The sequence below is a fragment of the Cricetulus griseus genome, chromosome 2, assembly GCF_003668045.3.
Source record: "Cricetulus griseus strain 17A/GY chromosome 2, alternate assembly CriGri-PICRH-1.0, whole genome shotgun sequence".
NCBI lineage: Eukaryota > Metazoa > Chordata > Mammalia > Rodentia > Cricetidae > Cricetulus > Cricetulus griseus.
The window spans coordinates 438252029-438269736 of record NC_048595.1 but is presented as its reverse complement, the minus strand read 5'-3'; the positions used below and the strand labels follow the sequence as shown (position 1 = coordinate 438269736).

Genomic DNA, 17708 nt, shown 5'->3' with positions numbered 1-17708 from the left:
AGGCAGATTCCATGCCCAGGAGCAGTGAGGCAACACAAAATGGACTCATGTTTTTTTGAGAGCTTTTTGCTTTGTTTTTGTTTTATTTTTTATCTTACTGTTTTTTGTTTTTAGTTTGGTTTTTGTTTTTTTCTTTTTGAGAGGAAAAAAAACATGAAGTTGGCTGAACAGGGAGGTGGAGAGGTTCTAGGAGGAGTGAGAGGGGAAAGAATATGATTAAAATATATTGTATAAAAAATTTAACAAAAAAATAAGTGAATTAAAATGCCGGGCGGTGGTGGCGCTCCCCTTTAGTCCCAGCACTCAGGAGGCAGAGACAGGAGGATCTCTGTGAGTTTGAGACCAGCCTGGTTTACAAGAGCTAGTTCCAGGACAGCCTCCAAAGTCACAGAGAAACCCTGTCTCAGAAAAAAAATAAATAAATAATTAATTGATTTAATTAAAACATCCAAATGGGCTAGGAGTGTAGATCGGTGGTACAGTAGTTCCCTATGAAGTAGTGAAAATGAGTGCAGACATGAGGGCACAAATCTGTAAGATGAGAAATTGGGAGACTAAGGCAGAAGAAACCAGAGTTTGAAGTCAGCAACACAGCAAGACTCAGACTTATTAAATATCTTAAATATGGATTGGACAAAGACCTGGAAAAGGCAAAGTATGATGAGATTGCATACCCAGTCTAATTACACTTTTATAACAAAAAGCAAGCAGAAGGGGAAAAAAACAACTAGCATTATAATGCTAATGGGATTTTTTTTTGGGGGGGGGTTTGAGACAGGGTTTCTATGTGGCTTTGGAGGCTATACTGGAACTAGCTCTTGTAAACCAGGCTGGTCTCAAACTCACAGAGATCCGCCTGTCTCTGCCTCCCTGCTGGGACTAAAGGTGTGCACCACCATCACCCGGTGCTAATGCTAACTTAATGGTCTTTAACATTTTATTATTTTCCAAATTTTCTTCAATAATAGTAATCTTATTTTGGTAACATTCAATGTGGTTCATCCTTATAATCTCAGCACTCAAGAGAATAAATAAAGCAGGAAAGTTTTGAGGTCAAGACCATCCTATGTTACACATAAGCCTATCTCAACAAAGAAAGCATAACAAGAATTTTTTAAGTGTGTGTGTGTGTGTGTGTGTGTGTGTGTGTGTGTGTGTGTGTGTGTACACCAGTGTGCATTGTAGAGGTCAGAGGGCAACCTGCAAGGGGTCAGTTCTTTCTACCATGTGGGTCCTAGAGATTGAACTCAAGCTATCAGTCAGGCTTTTTATCAGGTGCCTTTACCAGCTGAGCTATTTCACCAGCACCCTCCAAAAAACTTTTGATAACGTTTAAAACACTGAACTGGCCAGGCGTTGGTGGCACACGCCTTTAATCCCAGCACTTGGGAGGCAGAGACAGGTGGATCTCTGTGAGTTCAAGACCAGCCTGGTCTACAGAGTGAGTGCCAGGATAGGCTCCAAAGCTACAGGTATGATGAAGTATGCCTTTAGTTCCAGCACTCAGGAGGCAGAGGTAGGTGTATCTCTGTAAGTTCAAAGCCAGCCTGTTCTGTATAGTGAGTTCCATGCCAGCCAGTGCTACATAGTAAGACCCTGTCTCAAAAATAAATAAAAATAAAACATTGGATTATTTTGCTAGTTGAGTGCCCTACAAACATTAGTTCTCAAGACACTGATCTGGGAAATAAACAAGGGCTCTGTTCATAGATGCGTGCGCGTGTACACACACACACACACACACACACACACACACACACACACACACACACACACACAATCCCCATTTTATGCCTAGGAAATTAAAAGGTTTTCAGGGAAATCCTTCTGTGAAGTTGCCTTCAGAACACAGAGGATGGAGATACAGTCAAGTCAATAATTAGACCTGCCTACTCTGCCCCACACCCACACATTATAACTCAAACCTTAACTACCCTACAAACAGCTCAACAATTAAGACAATCTTAAGATCTTCTGAAGGATCTTAACCAACTCACCTATGTAATCTGGGTACGTTCCATAGGCAAACAGGTTCAGCAACTGCAAATATGCAGCATTAGCTCCTTCTGCAAGCTGAGGAAGGAAAAGAAAAGTTTACCACACAACAAATTTCCACTAATCACTACAATATTCTAATAGAGGGCACGTGACCCAATGCCAAAGATATCATGGCCATTTCTTCTGCGCTATTTGATTAGGTAGTTCCTAAGGTTCTTTCCACTTCTGATTCTTGAAGAAAAACTAAACAAGATTATTTGCGTCCAAAAATGAATCTTCTTCCTTCCTCAGGAAGTCGTTTTGCACAACATAGAAGATGCTCAAGTAGCTTCTTCCCTTTCTCCTGCCCCTTTGCCAGCCCCTCCACCACAAAGCTTTATGCCCTAGAAGCAGCTCAAGTCTTTTCAGGACCTCCCCTGCCTTAGAAACAAATACTGAAGGCTGGGAGAGGCTTGCCTAACAGGCATATTGGAGCTAGGTCCAATCCATATTGCATAAACTGGGCATGGTAGCACACGCCTGTAATTCCTCAGCAGGTGGACACAGCAGGACCAGGAGTTCAACATTATCCTCAGCTACCTACTGAGTTCAAAGCCAGCCTGGATGACTTGGAAATGAGAACTTGTCTCAAATGAAAAAACAAGAGTGTGGTGACCCTGTCTGCATACCAACTTGGTATCCTTTTGTTTGTTTTATTGTTGTTCTGCATGATGTACAGATGATGTGTATGTGTGGTCATGTAAGCAGTGCACATGTGTACGACCACAGAACAACTTTGTGGAGTCCATTTTCTCCTCCCACCTTTAGGAAGGTTCTCGGAGATCAAACTCAGGTCATCAGGCTTATGTGGCACCTAACCTACTGAGCCATCTTACCAGCCCCCAGCTTAGTGTTATGACACCCACTATCAATCAAATCTGAACAAATTGTATGGCTGGTTCCAAGTTTCAGCACTAAATATGAACTATGAATCCTGGCAATATTAACACAGTGTAAGTAAGGTGTGACAGAAAGGCTATACTGGAACAGAGTTATTTCCCTGAGCCAAATAAAAATGTTCATTAATTTATTTCACTTATGCTGGTGGCAAAATGACATCCATGGTGGAAAATGCAAAAAGCAGCTGAGTTGAGTTGCACAGGCCTGTAATCCCTGCTACTTGTAAAGCTAAAGGAAAGAGATCACAAGCTCAAAGCCAGCCTGATCTACAGGGTTAGGAAACTTAGCAAGAAGCTCAAAATAAAAGTAAAAGGAAGGTTTGCACATAGTTCAGTGGCAGAGCACCTGCTTAGCACACAGAATAATGTAGGTTCAATCCTCAATAACACACACACACCACCCCTTCCAACTCACCAAAGTCCATGAAGCAACACAAGAATAACACTATTCTATTGTAACTATCTAAAAGAGAGTTCCTTCCAGTAATTGCATCCATAATTTCAGAATGCTGAAAAGCAACTAGCTTATTCCTAGCTCAAAACAGGAGCAACAGAAACAGTAGGCAGATAAAGGTGATTTGCTAAGCCCCAGTAAGCACTAATGTGAGTGGAGCATCCTTATATACCTCAAGTTACCATTTCAAGTTATCATGAACTTCCTCAAGTCTCAGGATCAGAGTGGAAGAGATACAGTAAAGAACACAATTACAAAGCTAGCTGGGGGGCTGGAGAGATGACTCAGGGGTTAAGAGCACCAACTGCTCTTCCAGAGGTTCTGAGTTCAATTCCCAGCAACCACATGGTGGCTTACAACCATCTGTAATGAGATCTGGTGCCCTCTTCTGGTGTGCAGATATATATAAGCAGAATGTTGTATACATAATAAATAAATAAAATTAAAAAAAAAAAAAGCTAGCTGGAATAGACTATTTTCTCTAAGGCAGATATTCCAAAACTTTTCTGCTAAGTCTTGCCAGCTTGTTTTTTCATTCATTTCTTCTTAGTCAGTTTTCAACAGTCAAAATGAACTTGGCATGTGCATTCAGGTTTTTTATGAATCTGAAGAAACACATTACAGCTGATTAGCTTTTCTATTGGAAAATGAGCCTAGCCAAGCACAGCAGCACACTCCTGTAATCCCAGCACAAGGTAGGTGGAAAAAGTCAGTCTCAAAAACAAAACAAACAAACAAAAAAAATCAAATAAAACAAAAGGCCTAATTCTCAAATCATCCTCAAAGAATTATTGATCAAATCTTTACTGAAAGCCTACTATGTTTCAGGCTATATACTCAGCCAGAGGAAGCAACAGTGAGCACTAAAGACTTTACCTTCACAGACCCTAGTATAACAAGCAAAAGCTATATTAAACAAAAATTTATAATTGGGCTGGGCAGTGTTAGTGCACACCTTTAACCCCAGCACTCAGGAGGCAAAGGCAGGCAGATCTCTGTGAGTGTGAGGCCAGCTTGGTCTACAGAGTGAGTTCCAGGACAGCCAGGACTTCACTGAGAAACCCTGTCTTGAAAAAACAAAAAAACACAAAAAAAAAAAAAAACAAAAAAAGAAAGAAAAGAAAAAACAAACAAACAAACAAACAAAAAACCCTTACAATTAACAAAATAAGTTAGGTTGGCTGGGAATGTGGCTCATTGGAACAGTGCTTGCCTACCATGCATGCATGAAGCCCAAGGTTCAATTCTCAGCACCAAATAAAACCAGATGTGGTTGTACACGCCTATAATCCCAGAACAGAAGGACTAGAAGTTCAACTCATCTTCATCTATATGCTAAGTTTAAGGCTACATCACAAACAACATCCTGTCTCAAAAAAAAAAAAAAAAAAAGAAAAGAAAAGAAAAAAGAAAGAAAGAAAAAGAAAGAAAGGAAAGAGAGAAAATTAAGTGGCTGTTAGTACTCAGGCATCTGCACTGGTCTGTCCTTGGGGTTCTGACAGGACACGCCCTCAGCTGCTGCCACTAAGAGCACCACCTGTGTACATTCACTATGTTCCCTTTTTAAAAGGCCCTACCCAACTCCCATCCTCTCTCTCTCCCTCTCTCTACTTTGTTCTCTCTCCCTCTTTCTTTCCCCCCTTTCCTCTCTCTCCCCCCCTTTCTTCTCTCCTCTCTCTGGAGGCTGGTCTACCCCCTCCCCTTTCCCCTTTTTATGATCCCTTTCCCTAATTAAAAAAAAAAAAAAAAAAAAAACAACCGTCTGCTTGAACCCTGTCTCATGGCATCTTTCTCTCACACGCTGCTTTTCTTAAATTACAACAGTGGCTCCAATTCCATCTCTGGCCATCATAGGAAAAGCCATGTATGAGGTAGTAACAGTAACTCTAGTTTCCCAATCAAGAGAAATAAGTAGACAAATAGTACTGAGCCCAATAACCTGAAAGCCCACACCTCAGGTTACAATTGGCGCTGACAATAGATGGCAATAATGTCATGGTGGCCATGAAGGTAAACTACCTAACAAATGTCAACACATCCTGTATGCAGACCACTACCACCAAGAACACCAGGGGCCACCTTCAGCGCATCCCAAAAAAAAAAAAAAAAATCGTGTCTAAAGTGAGAAGTAGAGGCTGAGAAGCACAAATTGATTTGGTTTTTGGTTTTTTGAGACAGGGTTTCTCTGTGTAGCTTTAGAGTTTATCCTTGAACTCTGTAGACCAGGATGGCCTCGAACTCACAGAGATCCTCCTGCCTGTGCCTACTGAGTGCTGGGATTGAAGTCGTATGTCACCACTGCCCGCATTGTTGTTGTTGTTGCTACCTTCTATGAAAAGTGGTCCCTTATTAAATTTAGTTCCAGCCCCAACATCCATCATCAGTTTCACAACCTGGAGACCTCCAATTATTCCAGTCTCTCCTGCTATCTCAGTTAACAATTTCTTTTTTTTTCAGATTTTATTTATTTATTATGTATACAACATTCTGCTTCTATGGTTATCTGCAAAGCAGAAGAGGGCACCAGATCTCATAACAGATGGTTGTGAGCCACCATGTGGTTGCTCACATGGGAATTGAACTCAGGACCTCTGGAAGAGCAGCCAGTGCTCTTAACCTCTGAGCCATATCTCCAGCCCCAACAATTTCTTTTTTTAATGACTTCATTTTTTATGTGCATTAGGTGTTTTGCCTACATGTCTATCTGTGTGAGGATGTTAGACCCCTAGAACTTACAGGCAGTTACGAGCTACCAGGTGGGTGCTGGAAATTGAACCTGGGTCTTCTGGACAAGCAGCCAGTGCTCTTAACCACTGAGCCATCTCTCTAGCCCCTATTTACATCTCTTATTCTTCAATAAATCTCATTTTTAAAGTACAGTAACCAAAAACTGATTGCAGCAACAACACTACTTGTGTCAAGACCATTCACACTTTCTTACTATTCAAGTTTAAGGGAACCCTGGGTAAAAACTAAGAGACATTACCCTTGATCTCCCCACCAATTCCAATTAACAGGGCACCAAACAAATCCACAAGCTTCAATGTTGAAATCTGCTGGAAACCTGGAGAATCAGAAAAGTACAGCATTGAGAAGACAAACACTGAAAACTCTTCTTACCTCCTGAACATTGGCCAACTCCAGCAGTTCTCCAAACACATATACTCCAGGAGCCTCCAGCACCTGGCTTATGAGAGTGGTGAGGGCGGAGCCACTGGTACCTTTGGCTAATAAAATAAACTGCTCCAGGAGGCTGCTTGAGGGTTTCTGTTCACCTGCCATTCTCTGGTCTTGAGATCTGTCCAAAAGGAAAATGTGTCAGTCCTTCTACCACATTCTCCTTTCTAAAGTATGAGTTTAAGGCCGGATCAGACACGAGAACACTTTAGTTTCACAACTCTTCATAAAAACAGCACCTGAGCAGGGCGGTGGTGGTGCACGCCTTTAATCCCAGCACTCAGGAGGCAGAGGCAGGCGGATCTCTGTGAGTTCAAGGCCAGCCTGGTCTCCAGAGCAAGTGCCAGGATAGGCTCCAAAGCTACACAGAGAAACCCTGTCTCAAAAAAACAAAAAACAAAAAAATCACCAGGCACATATCGGAAACAAAGAAGACAAGAGCCACACTCGATTTAATCAAAAACCTCATTTTTTTTTCCGAGACAGGGTTTCTCTGTATTGTTTTGGAGGCTGTCCTGGAACTTGCTCTGTAGACCATGGTGGCTGGCCTCAAACTCATAGAGATCGGCCTGCCTCTGTCTACCGAGTGCTGGGATTAACGGCGTGCACCACCAACGCCCAGCCAAAAATCCTCATTTTTAAAGACTCCACAGTAAATCAATACTTAGCATACCACATGTTTTTTTAGACTTTGCTCTTTTGCGTTTTGGTCTTTTGGAGGCCCTCCACCCAGGTCCCAAATTGAATACACACACACACACACACAAACACGGAGTCTTATTCTTAATTATAAATGCCTTAGGTTGGCTTGTTTCTTGCCAGTTTTTCTTAACTTTAAATTATCCCATCTATCTTTTGCCTCTGGGCTTTTTCTTTCTTATTCCTGTATACCTTTCTTTGTTTCTTACTCTGTGGCTTGCTGGGTGGCTGGCCCCTAGAGTTCCAGTCCAAGTCCTCATCCTCCTCCTCTGACTAGTTCTTTTCTCCTCCCTGATTTCTCCTTCTACATATTCTTTATGCCTGCCAGCCCCACCTAGCCTTTCTCCTGTCTTGCTATTGCCTGTTCACTTCTTTATTAGACCATCAGGTGTTTTATACAGGCAAAGTAACACAGCTTCAGAGTTAAACAAATGCAGCATAAACAGAAAAAAAAAACATACCTTAAAATAATATTCTACCACAATACAAGGCACTGGGTTCCCCATCAATGGGATAAAGTCATTTCAACATAGGAAAGTGGGAAAAATAATTACAAAATTAAGCAATGATAATTCAAATCTAACAGGGCTGTGGTGGTTTACACCTTTAATCCCAGAATTTGGGAGGCAGAGGCAGTCAGATCTCTGTGATCAAGGACTGGTCTACAGAGTGAGTTCCAGGACATCCAGGACTGTTACACAGAGAGACACTGTCTCAAAGAAAAAAGAAAGCAAAGAAGGAAGGAAGAAGGAAGAAGGAAGGAAGGAAGGAAGGAAGGAGAAGAGGAAGAAGGAAGGAAGGAAGGAGGAAAAAAAGACAATTCAAATCTAGAAGATAAATTGTTTAAGCCAGAAAATGCATCTATTTGGCCTCCTGCTGATACATTTTAAGAAACATGACTTCAGCCAGGCGTTGATGGCACACGCCTTTAATCCCAGCACTCAGGAGGCAGAGGCAGGAGGATCTCTGAGTTCGAGGCCAGCCTGGTCTCAAGAGCGAGTGCCAGGATAGGCTCCAAAGCTACACAGAGAAACCCAGTCTTGAAAAACCAAAAAAGAAAAAAGAAAACATGACTCCAGGACTGGAGAGATAGCTCAGTGGTTAAGAGCACTGGCTGTTCTTCCAGAGGTCCTGAGTTCAATTCCCAGCAACCACATGGTGTGGTTCACAACCATCTGTAATGAGGTCTGGTGCCCTCTTCTGGCCTGCAGGTGTACATGCAGACAGAATACTATAATAAATAAATAAATAAATAAATAAATCTTTAGAAAAAAAGAAACATGACTCCAGAACTTGTACAAAATTTAATAACAGGGTATGAAGTAAAAATGCACATACTGTTTTTTTAATTAATTTATTTTATCTACAAGAGCATTTTGTCTGCACTTATGAATGTATACCATGTTCGTGTCTGGTGTCCACAGAAGACAGAAAAGGACATCAGATGCCCAGAGACTGGAGTTACAGATGGTTGTGAGACATCATGTGGATGTTGGAACTCAAACTCAGGTCCTTCGGAAGAGCAGTCAGTGTTCCTTTTTTTTTTTTTTTTAAAGAAGGGGTTTCTCTGTGTAACCCTGCTTGTCCTGAAACTCGCTTTGTAGACCAGACTGCCCTCGAACTCACAGAGACCCAACTGCCTCTGGAATTAAAGGTATGTACCACTACTGCCTGGCCAGCCAGTGCTCTTAACAGCTAAGCCATCTCTCCAACCCCCAAAGAAGATATTACGTTCAGAAGAGTTTATCAGTTGTGTGATATAAATATATTCTGAGTGTGTATGGGCTCTAAAGAAATGCCACATGAGATTTGTTTTCCAGAAATGATACACACTGAAAGTGGGTGTGTGTTGATGATTAAAAAAAAAACAAAAAACAAAAAACAAAGAAGAGCCCTTTCAGGATATTAGGAAAAGTTATGTTGCCTCACTTGGGGTTACCTAAGAAGATCCTGTCAGAAACAGAAAAAGTGAAGTGCTAGAAAACAAAGATTTCTGAAGAGAAAAAAAGAAAAGCTGAGGAATGGAAGAAAACGAGAAGGGGAGGAGAGGAAGATAGGTGAGAATACGACTAAGCTGGAAAATGAGAAACAAAACCTGGTTCGTCCGCCCCCCATTCACCACCCCCCGCCACAATGCAGACACAACTGAAAAGACTGATGGGACTCTCAGCCAAGAGACTAAGTGGAAGGACCAGAGCGGGAAAGGAGTTGGGGATGGGGAGAAACTCGGGTGCCTCTGAAAGATCTCAATCTCAAGAGCAAAGTCTGTGGGGATACCGTGGTCGGAATAAGATGGTGATCGACGTTTTTCTTCTGAAGTGGGAGGCTCCTCGAGGAGGCAGATAGAGACGGAGTGGAGATGAATTCCCGTCTAGGGAAGACGCTATTCTGAAGCGCCAAAAAGGGTCAAAGGAAACAGCCTTTATGGGAAGGGGCGCATCGAGGGCAGCTACCCGCGTGGAAGATGACAGCCGCAAGCTAGAGTGGACGTCGGGACTGGTGGGCTTGCGCCTAGCCACCAGTACACAGTGAGGACCTCCCGGCGTCCTGCAACGGGGGCGGGGCGGCGTGGCCATTGGCTTTCTTGGGAAAGCCGGCGGGAAGGAAGCTGGAGGTCCAGCCAAGACCAGCGGGGCCTGCCCTCTTGTCATCCCCTACCTGTCCGCGCCCGAGTCTCTGTCCTCTTCGCCGATGTCTCGGCCTCCCAGAGCCTGCCTGCAGGTTGTCAAGCTTCCATGATCAGCCGGGCGTCCGGCGCTTTTCTGTCTCCGCCGACCCGTCACCGGTGCTGTTCCCCCGGAAGCCTCCCACCACTGCACTCGAGTTCCGCCTACACAATGTTCCCGCTCGGCTTTGCCAACCTCCCACCTAGAGTGAGGTTGTGGCGGGAGAAGAGGGTCCCTGCCAGCTACAGAGCCCGAAATGGAAGGAAAGGCAAGTAAAACATAGAGCCCGAGGAGAAGAATATGGCCTAGGTAATTCTCGGGCCTATATAGTAGCTGTCATCATCACTACCCTGGGCCAAAAAGCACCCCTTTGGTTAAACTTTCTTTACAAGTGAGTTCTCAGGCAACTGCAGCTATCCTGGAGTTCTGACACACTATTTATTGAACTATTTTTTTTTTCTGTTTGGCACATGTCCATATTTATCTTGCCAAATTCTCATAAAACTCTGACATGTATAAAATATTCTCATTTTCCGTTATGCTAAAGCTAAACTATTCAAGTCAATAAGTGGCAATGTTGGAATCCAGGTTCACGGAAACGAAAGACGATATTCTTAACCTCTATTCTGATAAGCAGATACAAGACTGGAAAGATGGCTCAGGGGTTACGAGGCTTTGCTGCTGCAGAGGACTCAGGTTGGGTTCTCAGCACCCAAATGGCAGCACACACCCACATGGGAGCTTACACCCACCAGGAAGTCCCGATCCAGAGAAATCCAATGACCTCTTCTGGTTTCTTATGGACACTAGGCATGCACACGGTACATTCATACATACAGGCAAAGCATGCATACACATAAATAAATTTACCTATTGTGTTCTAGCAGGAATTACAGAAGGTTATATGATAATAAAAACAAAGTTATTACCCTCAAAAAGCTCCAGTCTATTAAGTGCCATGAGAAAAATTGGAAGCATAAAAAAGAATAGATTGGGGATTAAGTGCCATGAGAAAAATTGGAAGCATAAAAAAGAATAGATGGGGAAGAAAAACTAGATTTGGGGGGAGAGGTTGTTTTGGTTTGGTTTTTTGGTGGTTAAAACATGGAAGAAGCAGGCATGGTGGAACACTGCTTTAATCCCAGCACTCAGGAGGCAGAGACAGGCGGATCTCTCTAGGTCACCCTCCTCCCAGTCTCATTTTTTTTTTAATTTTTACAATGTTCTCTCATATTTTCCTATAAGAATTCTATTAACCATATACACAATGTTTCTTAAATTCAATGAAAAGAGCAGTCTTTTTAAAAAAAAACTTAAACTATTCTATTAAATTAATCATTTCTGGTTATGGCAGTACTCTAGTTATTGCCCAGCCTGCTGTTCCCTTACAATGTGCTTAATAACGCTTTCTTTCCCTTAAAAAAAAATGGGACTGGAGAAATGGTCCTGTAGTTAAGAACTCTCATTGCCCTTGTAGAATAGCCAGGTTCAGTTCCCACCACACACATGACATTTGCAACCATCCATAACTCCAGTTCCAAAAGGATCTGACACCCTCTTCTGACCTCCAAGGAGACCAACCATATGTATGGTGCACATACACACATGTAAGCAAAACCTTCATGTACATAAAATAAATATTTTTGGCTATGAACCTAGCCTTTAATGGCTGAGCCATCTCTCCAGTCCACACATAAAAATAAAATAAATAAATGTAAAACAATTTTTAAAAATCTGTACTGAGGACAGAATGTAGGTGAGTAGTAAAGCTCTTGCCTAGCATAGGCAAGGTCCTAGGTTCAATCCCCAACACTGACATAACAACAAAAAAAGAGATAATTTATATTTCAAAAAACACTAGTGAGAAGTCATGCCACAACTTTGGAAAAGATATATGCAAAGTATATGTCAGAAAAAGAAATCTGGCCGGGCATTGGTGGTGCACACCTTTAATTCCAGCACTCGGGAGGCAGAAGCAGGCAGATCTCTGTGACTTCGAGGCCAGCCTGGTCTCCAGAGTGAGTGCCAGGATAGGCTCCAAAGCTACACAGAGAAACCCTATCTCGAAAAATCAAAAAAAAGAAAAGAAAGAAAAAGAAATCTGTAAGACTACATAAAGAACTACAAATCAGTAGAAAGACAAATGCCTAATAAGTGGGCAAAAGCCTTAGGCACTTGGCAAAAAAACCATTCAAATAGGCAGTTAATGTAGTCAGCATCAGAAAAATAGAAATGCATACTTTAAAGAAATACCACATTTAGCCAGAGTGGCCTAAATTAAAAAGACTTATGGCAAACACACAGTGTCAACAAGAATGAACACCAACTAGAAGTTTCCTACATAGTGGGCAAGAGCCTCAGTTCTCAATCACTTTGGAAAACTGGACATATCTACTACCTCTGACCACTGGAATATCTACAAGTTTAACGACATTTTCCCTAAAATCTATGCAGCACATCCACAAAAGGAAGCAAACAAGAACATTCACTTCAGAATATATTCCTGTCAATGACAAACTCTGTGATTTACACATAAAACTTGCCAACTTAAAAAAAATGCTACAAACACAAAAATACTGATTAACAAGAAAGCCAGACATAATGAAATCTACATACAAATTCAAATACACACAAAATATCTAATAGCCATAAAACCAGGAGAGTGGTTGATTACCTCCAGATACGAGGATGCAGTACTGATTGAAAAGGGCACAATGAATGTTCCAGCTGTTCTACATCTTGACTTGGGTGGTCCTGATGGGTTTATGTATCTTCTCTCACGGAGTGTATGACACATCTCAGCAACAAAGATAGCTCAGCATTAAAAAAATCTAACATGATTTAAGTCAGTGGTTCTCAACCTTCCTAATGCTTCAACCTATTAATACAGTTCATGCTGCAGTGACACCCAACTATAAAATTATTTTCATTGCTATTTCATAACTATAATTTTGCTACTTTTATAAAGCATAATGTAAATATTTTCGGAAAGGGGTTTGCCAAGGGGGACATGACCCACAGGTTGGGAAATTAAAATGTCACTTCCACCGCACTGTTTTGCCATTTGTTATAATCACTTCATCAGCATCTCTTAAGTCACTCTCCACTTGATCTTCACCAAAAGTCCAAAAAGTAATCCTCTGTAGTATTCTAATATCTTTTCTTTTATGCCATTATCAACTCCATCTTGAATCTCCTTATCTCCCCAAACAGTTATGTATCTTCCAAATGATAGTGACACATATCTTTCACTTAACTCAGTACCTTAAACCCCCCAAAAAAAAATTTTAAAAAGGTTTGCTGAATCACTTGAAAGGAAAAAAATGGGTGGGTGCTCAAATGGATATGGTGGCAACAGAAATAGGAAGATGGCCTAGGGAAAGACATAGCCATCTTTAAAGAAACAGAGGTTAAAATAACTTTACCTACTTTCTGGAAAAAAATCATATTAAATGTCAACTTGAATGACAAAAAAAGCAAATCAAAATAGCAAGACCTATTAGACTGAGGATATCACACTATCACACCATAGTTCTGTTCAGGAAATCCACCAAATAAATGCTTACCTATTCTCTAGGTGTTTCAACACTAGTTGGGAAAACTGTCATTAAAAAGAAAAACAATCACATTGTCATGCTGCTAAAAATATCGCCTCCCTAGCTAGGGTAGTGCAAAGCGAATACATTGCAGGTCAGTAGACTTAAAGCCAAATTCTGTCTCAACTTGCTGTGATCTGTGGCCAGTCTATGCCTCTCCGGTCCTCAATTTCCTCATATTTAAAAACTAAAGATAAAAGTGATTGGGCTGGCAAATTCTTTTAAGTCTTCCTATACTGACATTGGGTATACAATCCTTAGCTCTCCCAGCCCGAAGCTGAAACACAACATAAACCCTGCAAAACACATAAAACTGCACTCCAGGCTAATAAATTAGTACTATTTGAGGAAGTCATTTTGTTCTATTATCTTTCAAGGCTTAATCCGTGGTTTTGTTAGTTGTTTGCAGTCTTACCATGGTTTGCAGACTTCTGAGTTCCGTGTAAACAGAAGTTAACTGTCGGCGGGCTGTCATGTCTCCAGGGAGAATGAGGACCTTCCCGCCGGGTTTCAAGTAACGGGATTCAGAAACGAATCCTACAGAAGGATTCCAAATTTGCGCACCCTGCGCGGCACACTGGAGCCCAAGTTAGAAAGACGGAGCGCAGATTGTGCTGGGATTTGTAGTCCCTGGCTTCTAAGTGGCGAGCTGGGATTCCGTACTCCCTGGGAGCCTGGGAAATGTAGTTTCTGCCACTTTGCACAGAGCAGCCTGCCATAGTCTCAGACCGCAAGTGTGCCCGGCGACGGGAGCAGGCTCCTCAAACCTCTGAAGATTTCCAGCCACTGCTCTCCGCTGGGACAAACTCCAGGCAACAACACGAATGAAAATTCTGTCCTCCGGGACTCCTCCTGGAGGGCCTTTCCCACTGACGCTCTCTGTCCCCGAGCGAAGCCGCTGAGCGTTGCCATTGGCTGCTCGGAATGCCAATCGTCAAGGCTGGCTTGCCATTGGTTTCAGGGCGGGAGCTCCTCGACTAGAGGGAAGGAGAAGGGATCAGGAGCGGGAGCTGAGGGGAGGGAGAGGCCGGTTCGGGTCTGGCCGCTACCGCTGCTCGCCTGAGGTGTCCGGCCCGGCAGCAGCTCCGTCCTCAGTTCCTGGGTACCGTCAGCGAGGCCCCGCCGAGCCAGCGTGGGAGGGCCGCAGGCGGCAGGCGCCGCATCATGTCAGCCAAGGACGAGCGGGCCAGGGATATCCTGAGAGGCTTCAAACTGTATCCGCCCGGGAGCAGGGGCGGGGCCGGGAGGACTTGGGAGGAGGCCGGGGCTTGCAGGAGCCGGGCAGTGGCGGGGCGCCAGGTGGGCACCGGGAAGAAGGGCTGTGAGCGGGGGCTGGAAAGGAACGGCGTGCCGGGCCCCCGGGAGGGACCGCGAACGGGAGGCGGGCACAGGGACGCCCTGAGGGAGGAAGGGGACGTTGACGGAGCCTCAGGGGACGGAACCGGAGGAGCCCCGGGACTGGCTGCCAGAGTTGTAGGCATCAAAAGCCGGTGTCCTGTGGGGCTGGTCCGGACCAGAAGGCTGGGGAGGCGGGGGTCGTGGTCCGCAGGTTGAGGCCGAGGGGGTGCGTCGGGCTGGCCTCCTAACCTGCTTTGGAGCATCTTTGGCGGGAAGCCCATGAGGGAGCAGGGGAAAGTGACTCCAAGCAAGTGACCTTGTGTGAGATAACTGGACATGTTCTTGGGTACCTCATCTCACTCCACCACCAACACCCGTCTTGTTTCCACAACTTCTCTTCCTCACTTGTGGCTTCTTGTAGGGCTGGAGTAGTGGGAAGGTGGGGAAAGAGAAATATAAGACCAACCCCACCTTAACACTTTCTTGGCCTTTGAGGCATTGGATGGTCCCTTTTCTCCTCAGCCTCTCAAGTTATCTTTCCAGCATGATCGTGTGTGTGAGAGATGTCTTGAGGTACTTTGGTTTTGAACTGACTCCTAGCAAAACTATCTTTGTTCCTTGGCATTGCTTCGGTTAATGCTTTATCACAGGGGAGCTGTTCACAGTTAACTTCTGTTGAGGACACCATGTCATATAAGAAATCATTGCCTCGGTGGACTTGGTGCCCAATGCCTGTTTTCCCAGTACTTGGGAGATAGAAGCAGGAGGATCAGAAATTCAGGTCATCCTCGGCTTCATAGTTCGAGGCCAGCCTGAGTTCCTGAAGACCCTCCTTCAAAAAGGAAGAAAAGTGAGGAGGCAGAGAAAATAAACAATTACCTCAGGCCTGTTGTAGTTGTAGTGCGACATTTGCAACCTCTGTATATAGTAAGAAAGGTTTGCAGTGTTTGTTTCGTTTTGGAGACAGGGTCACAGTGTGTAACTTGGCTGACCCAGAACTCTGTGTGTAGACCGGGCTAGCCTCAAGTAGCGATCCACCTGCCTCTGTCTCCGAAGTGCTAGGATTCAGAGTGTGGGCCAGCACCTCCGACTAGAAGCTCTGTATTTTGGTGGAATATTTGCCACCATAAAATGCAAATAGAGTGTATTGTAGTTTTGCCTTCTGCTGACCTTGATCTCTGCTTACATTCCTTCCATCAGTATGGAATACTCATAAGTTCCTCCCTCCGTGCAGTGTACCCATCTCTTACTGAGCCCCTTCTTCCATGAAGGGTTAGGAAGCACTGTTCTCTGAGCAACCTGTTGCATCTTCACAGGACCTGTTTCACCTCTTCCAGGATTTAATTGCTTTGTCATAGTTAGAAACCAAGGATGGTCGGGCATGGTGGCGAATGCTTTTAATCCCAGCACTTGGGAAGCAGAGGCAGGCAGATTTCTGTGAGTTCAAGGCCAACCTGGTCTACAAAGAGAGTTACAGGAAGACAGATGGGCTACACAGAAAAACCATATCTCAGAAAAAAAGGGGGGGAACCAAGGGTGATAGTAAAATTTAGAAAGCTTGGCAAGGCATGATAGATCATACTTATAATTCCCACACTTGGTGACTGGAGCAGGAAATTGTCATGAATTCAAGACCAGTCTAAGCTACAGAATGAGAGACCCTAAGACCAAAAAAAGAAAAAGGACCATAACAAACAAACAAAAAAAAAACCCCACATGTCTAAGAGTGGTGGGGGAGTGGACTGGAAGTATAAACAAGGTCTTGGGTTTCTGTAGCACCAGGGAGAGAAAAGCAACACAGGAAGTTCTATGTGCAAAAATGAAAACACTTCAAGTGCAAAACTAATCTTCTGAGGTTTTGATGGTTTGGTCTTAAGGGCAAGCAAGCCGAGTGTATGAGAAGAAAAGAAACCGTTCCCTGTGGCTGGGAGGGGACTGGAAAATGAGTTGCCCTGCTATGCTGTTTAAAAACAGAAGGCCTTACATATTGCCATTCATGATAAATGCTCAATGATTTTAGATCATGAAGTTTAGTAACAGACCCTTTTATAGTTCCATGGATGTTTCTGTTTGTCTTTATAATAGGGCCCATAAGCAGATGTGGATAGCTGAAGTGTAGAAAAGCTATATAGCATGCTGCCACTACCACCACACCCCACTCAGACTTCTGCTTTCATTTTTTTAAAAGATAATTTTATGTTAGAAACAACTTGACCACTGGCCTCCCTTTGTTGGATTTTTTTTTTCTGAACTGTTTTCAGATTGTTTCTGGAAAAGTTTTTGTGCTTACCACTTATCTTACTTTTCTGTTGCTGTGATGAGACACTGAACAATGGAACTTAGAGAAAAAGTATTGGGACTTACAGTTTCAGAGGGTTAGAGGCTACAGGTAAGTAGGCGTGGTAGAGCTGACATCTGATCCCCAAATATTAGGCAGAGAAAGATAACTGGGAACGTTGAAAGTTTTTTTGACACCTCAAAGCCCACTCCCAGTAACATGCCTCTAACAAGGCCACACCTCCTAATCCTCCCCAAACATTCAAATATATGAGCTTGTGGAGGCCATTCTCATTCAAAATACAGCATTGCTGGTTTTTCCACATTACTATTTAAAAAAAAAAAAAAAAAGCACTATTATATTCTCCCACCAGCAGTACTCAATTTTGCACATTGACTTGTTTTTCTTGTTTTGAAAATCTTGTTTCATTTGAAAAGAAAGTATATCTTTTTAAAAATTATATTCCTGCATCTCCAGCTCTCTGGAAAAATAATGTATCATAGTGGTTAAGTGCTATACTAGCTAGGTGGTAGTGACACATGCCTTTAACCCCAGTGCTCAGGA

General features: G+C 43.2%; 2 protein-coding genes across 6 annotated transcripts in view; one reads left to right on the top strand and one right to left on the bottom strand.

Annotated features, from left to right (window-relative positions):
* The window catches only part of Cops7b (COP9 signalosome subunit 7B), a 28311-nt gene extending 13927 nt beyond the window's left edge, over window positions 1-14384 (bottom strand). For 2 of the 5 annotated variants that reach the window (XM_027397453.2, XM_027397454.2), the window contains exons 1-3: window positions 9925-10081; window positions 6511-6688; window positions 1998-2073 (exon numbers count right to left, since the gene is read on the bottom strand). In XM_027397453.2, the coding sequence (XP_027253254.1) occupies window positions 1998-2073; window positions 6511-6672 (238 nt within the window). In that variant the 5' untranslated portion in view covers window positions 6673-6688; window positions 9925-10081. Of the gene's footprint in view, window positions 1-1997; window positions 2074-6510; window positions 6689-9924; window positions 10082-12606; window positions 12764-13943 lie in introns of those variants that run through there. The other 3 variants (XM_027397451.2, XM_027397450.2, XM_027397452.2) reach the window with 3 other exon arrangements.
* A 140-nt stretch (window positions 14385-14524) lies between these two features.
* The window catches only part of Pde6d (phosphodiesterase 6D), a 42442-nt gene continuing 39258 nt past the window's right edge, over window positions 14525-17708 (top strand). The window contains exon 1 of the mRNA XM_027397455.2: window positions 14525-14742. Coding sequence (XP_027253256.1) covers window positions 14693-14742 — 50 coding nt within the window. The 5' untranslated portion in view covers window positions 14525-14692. The remainder of the gene's footprint in view (window positions 14743-17708) is intronic.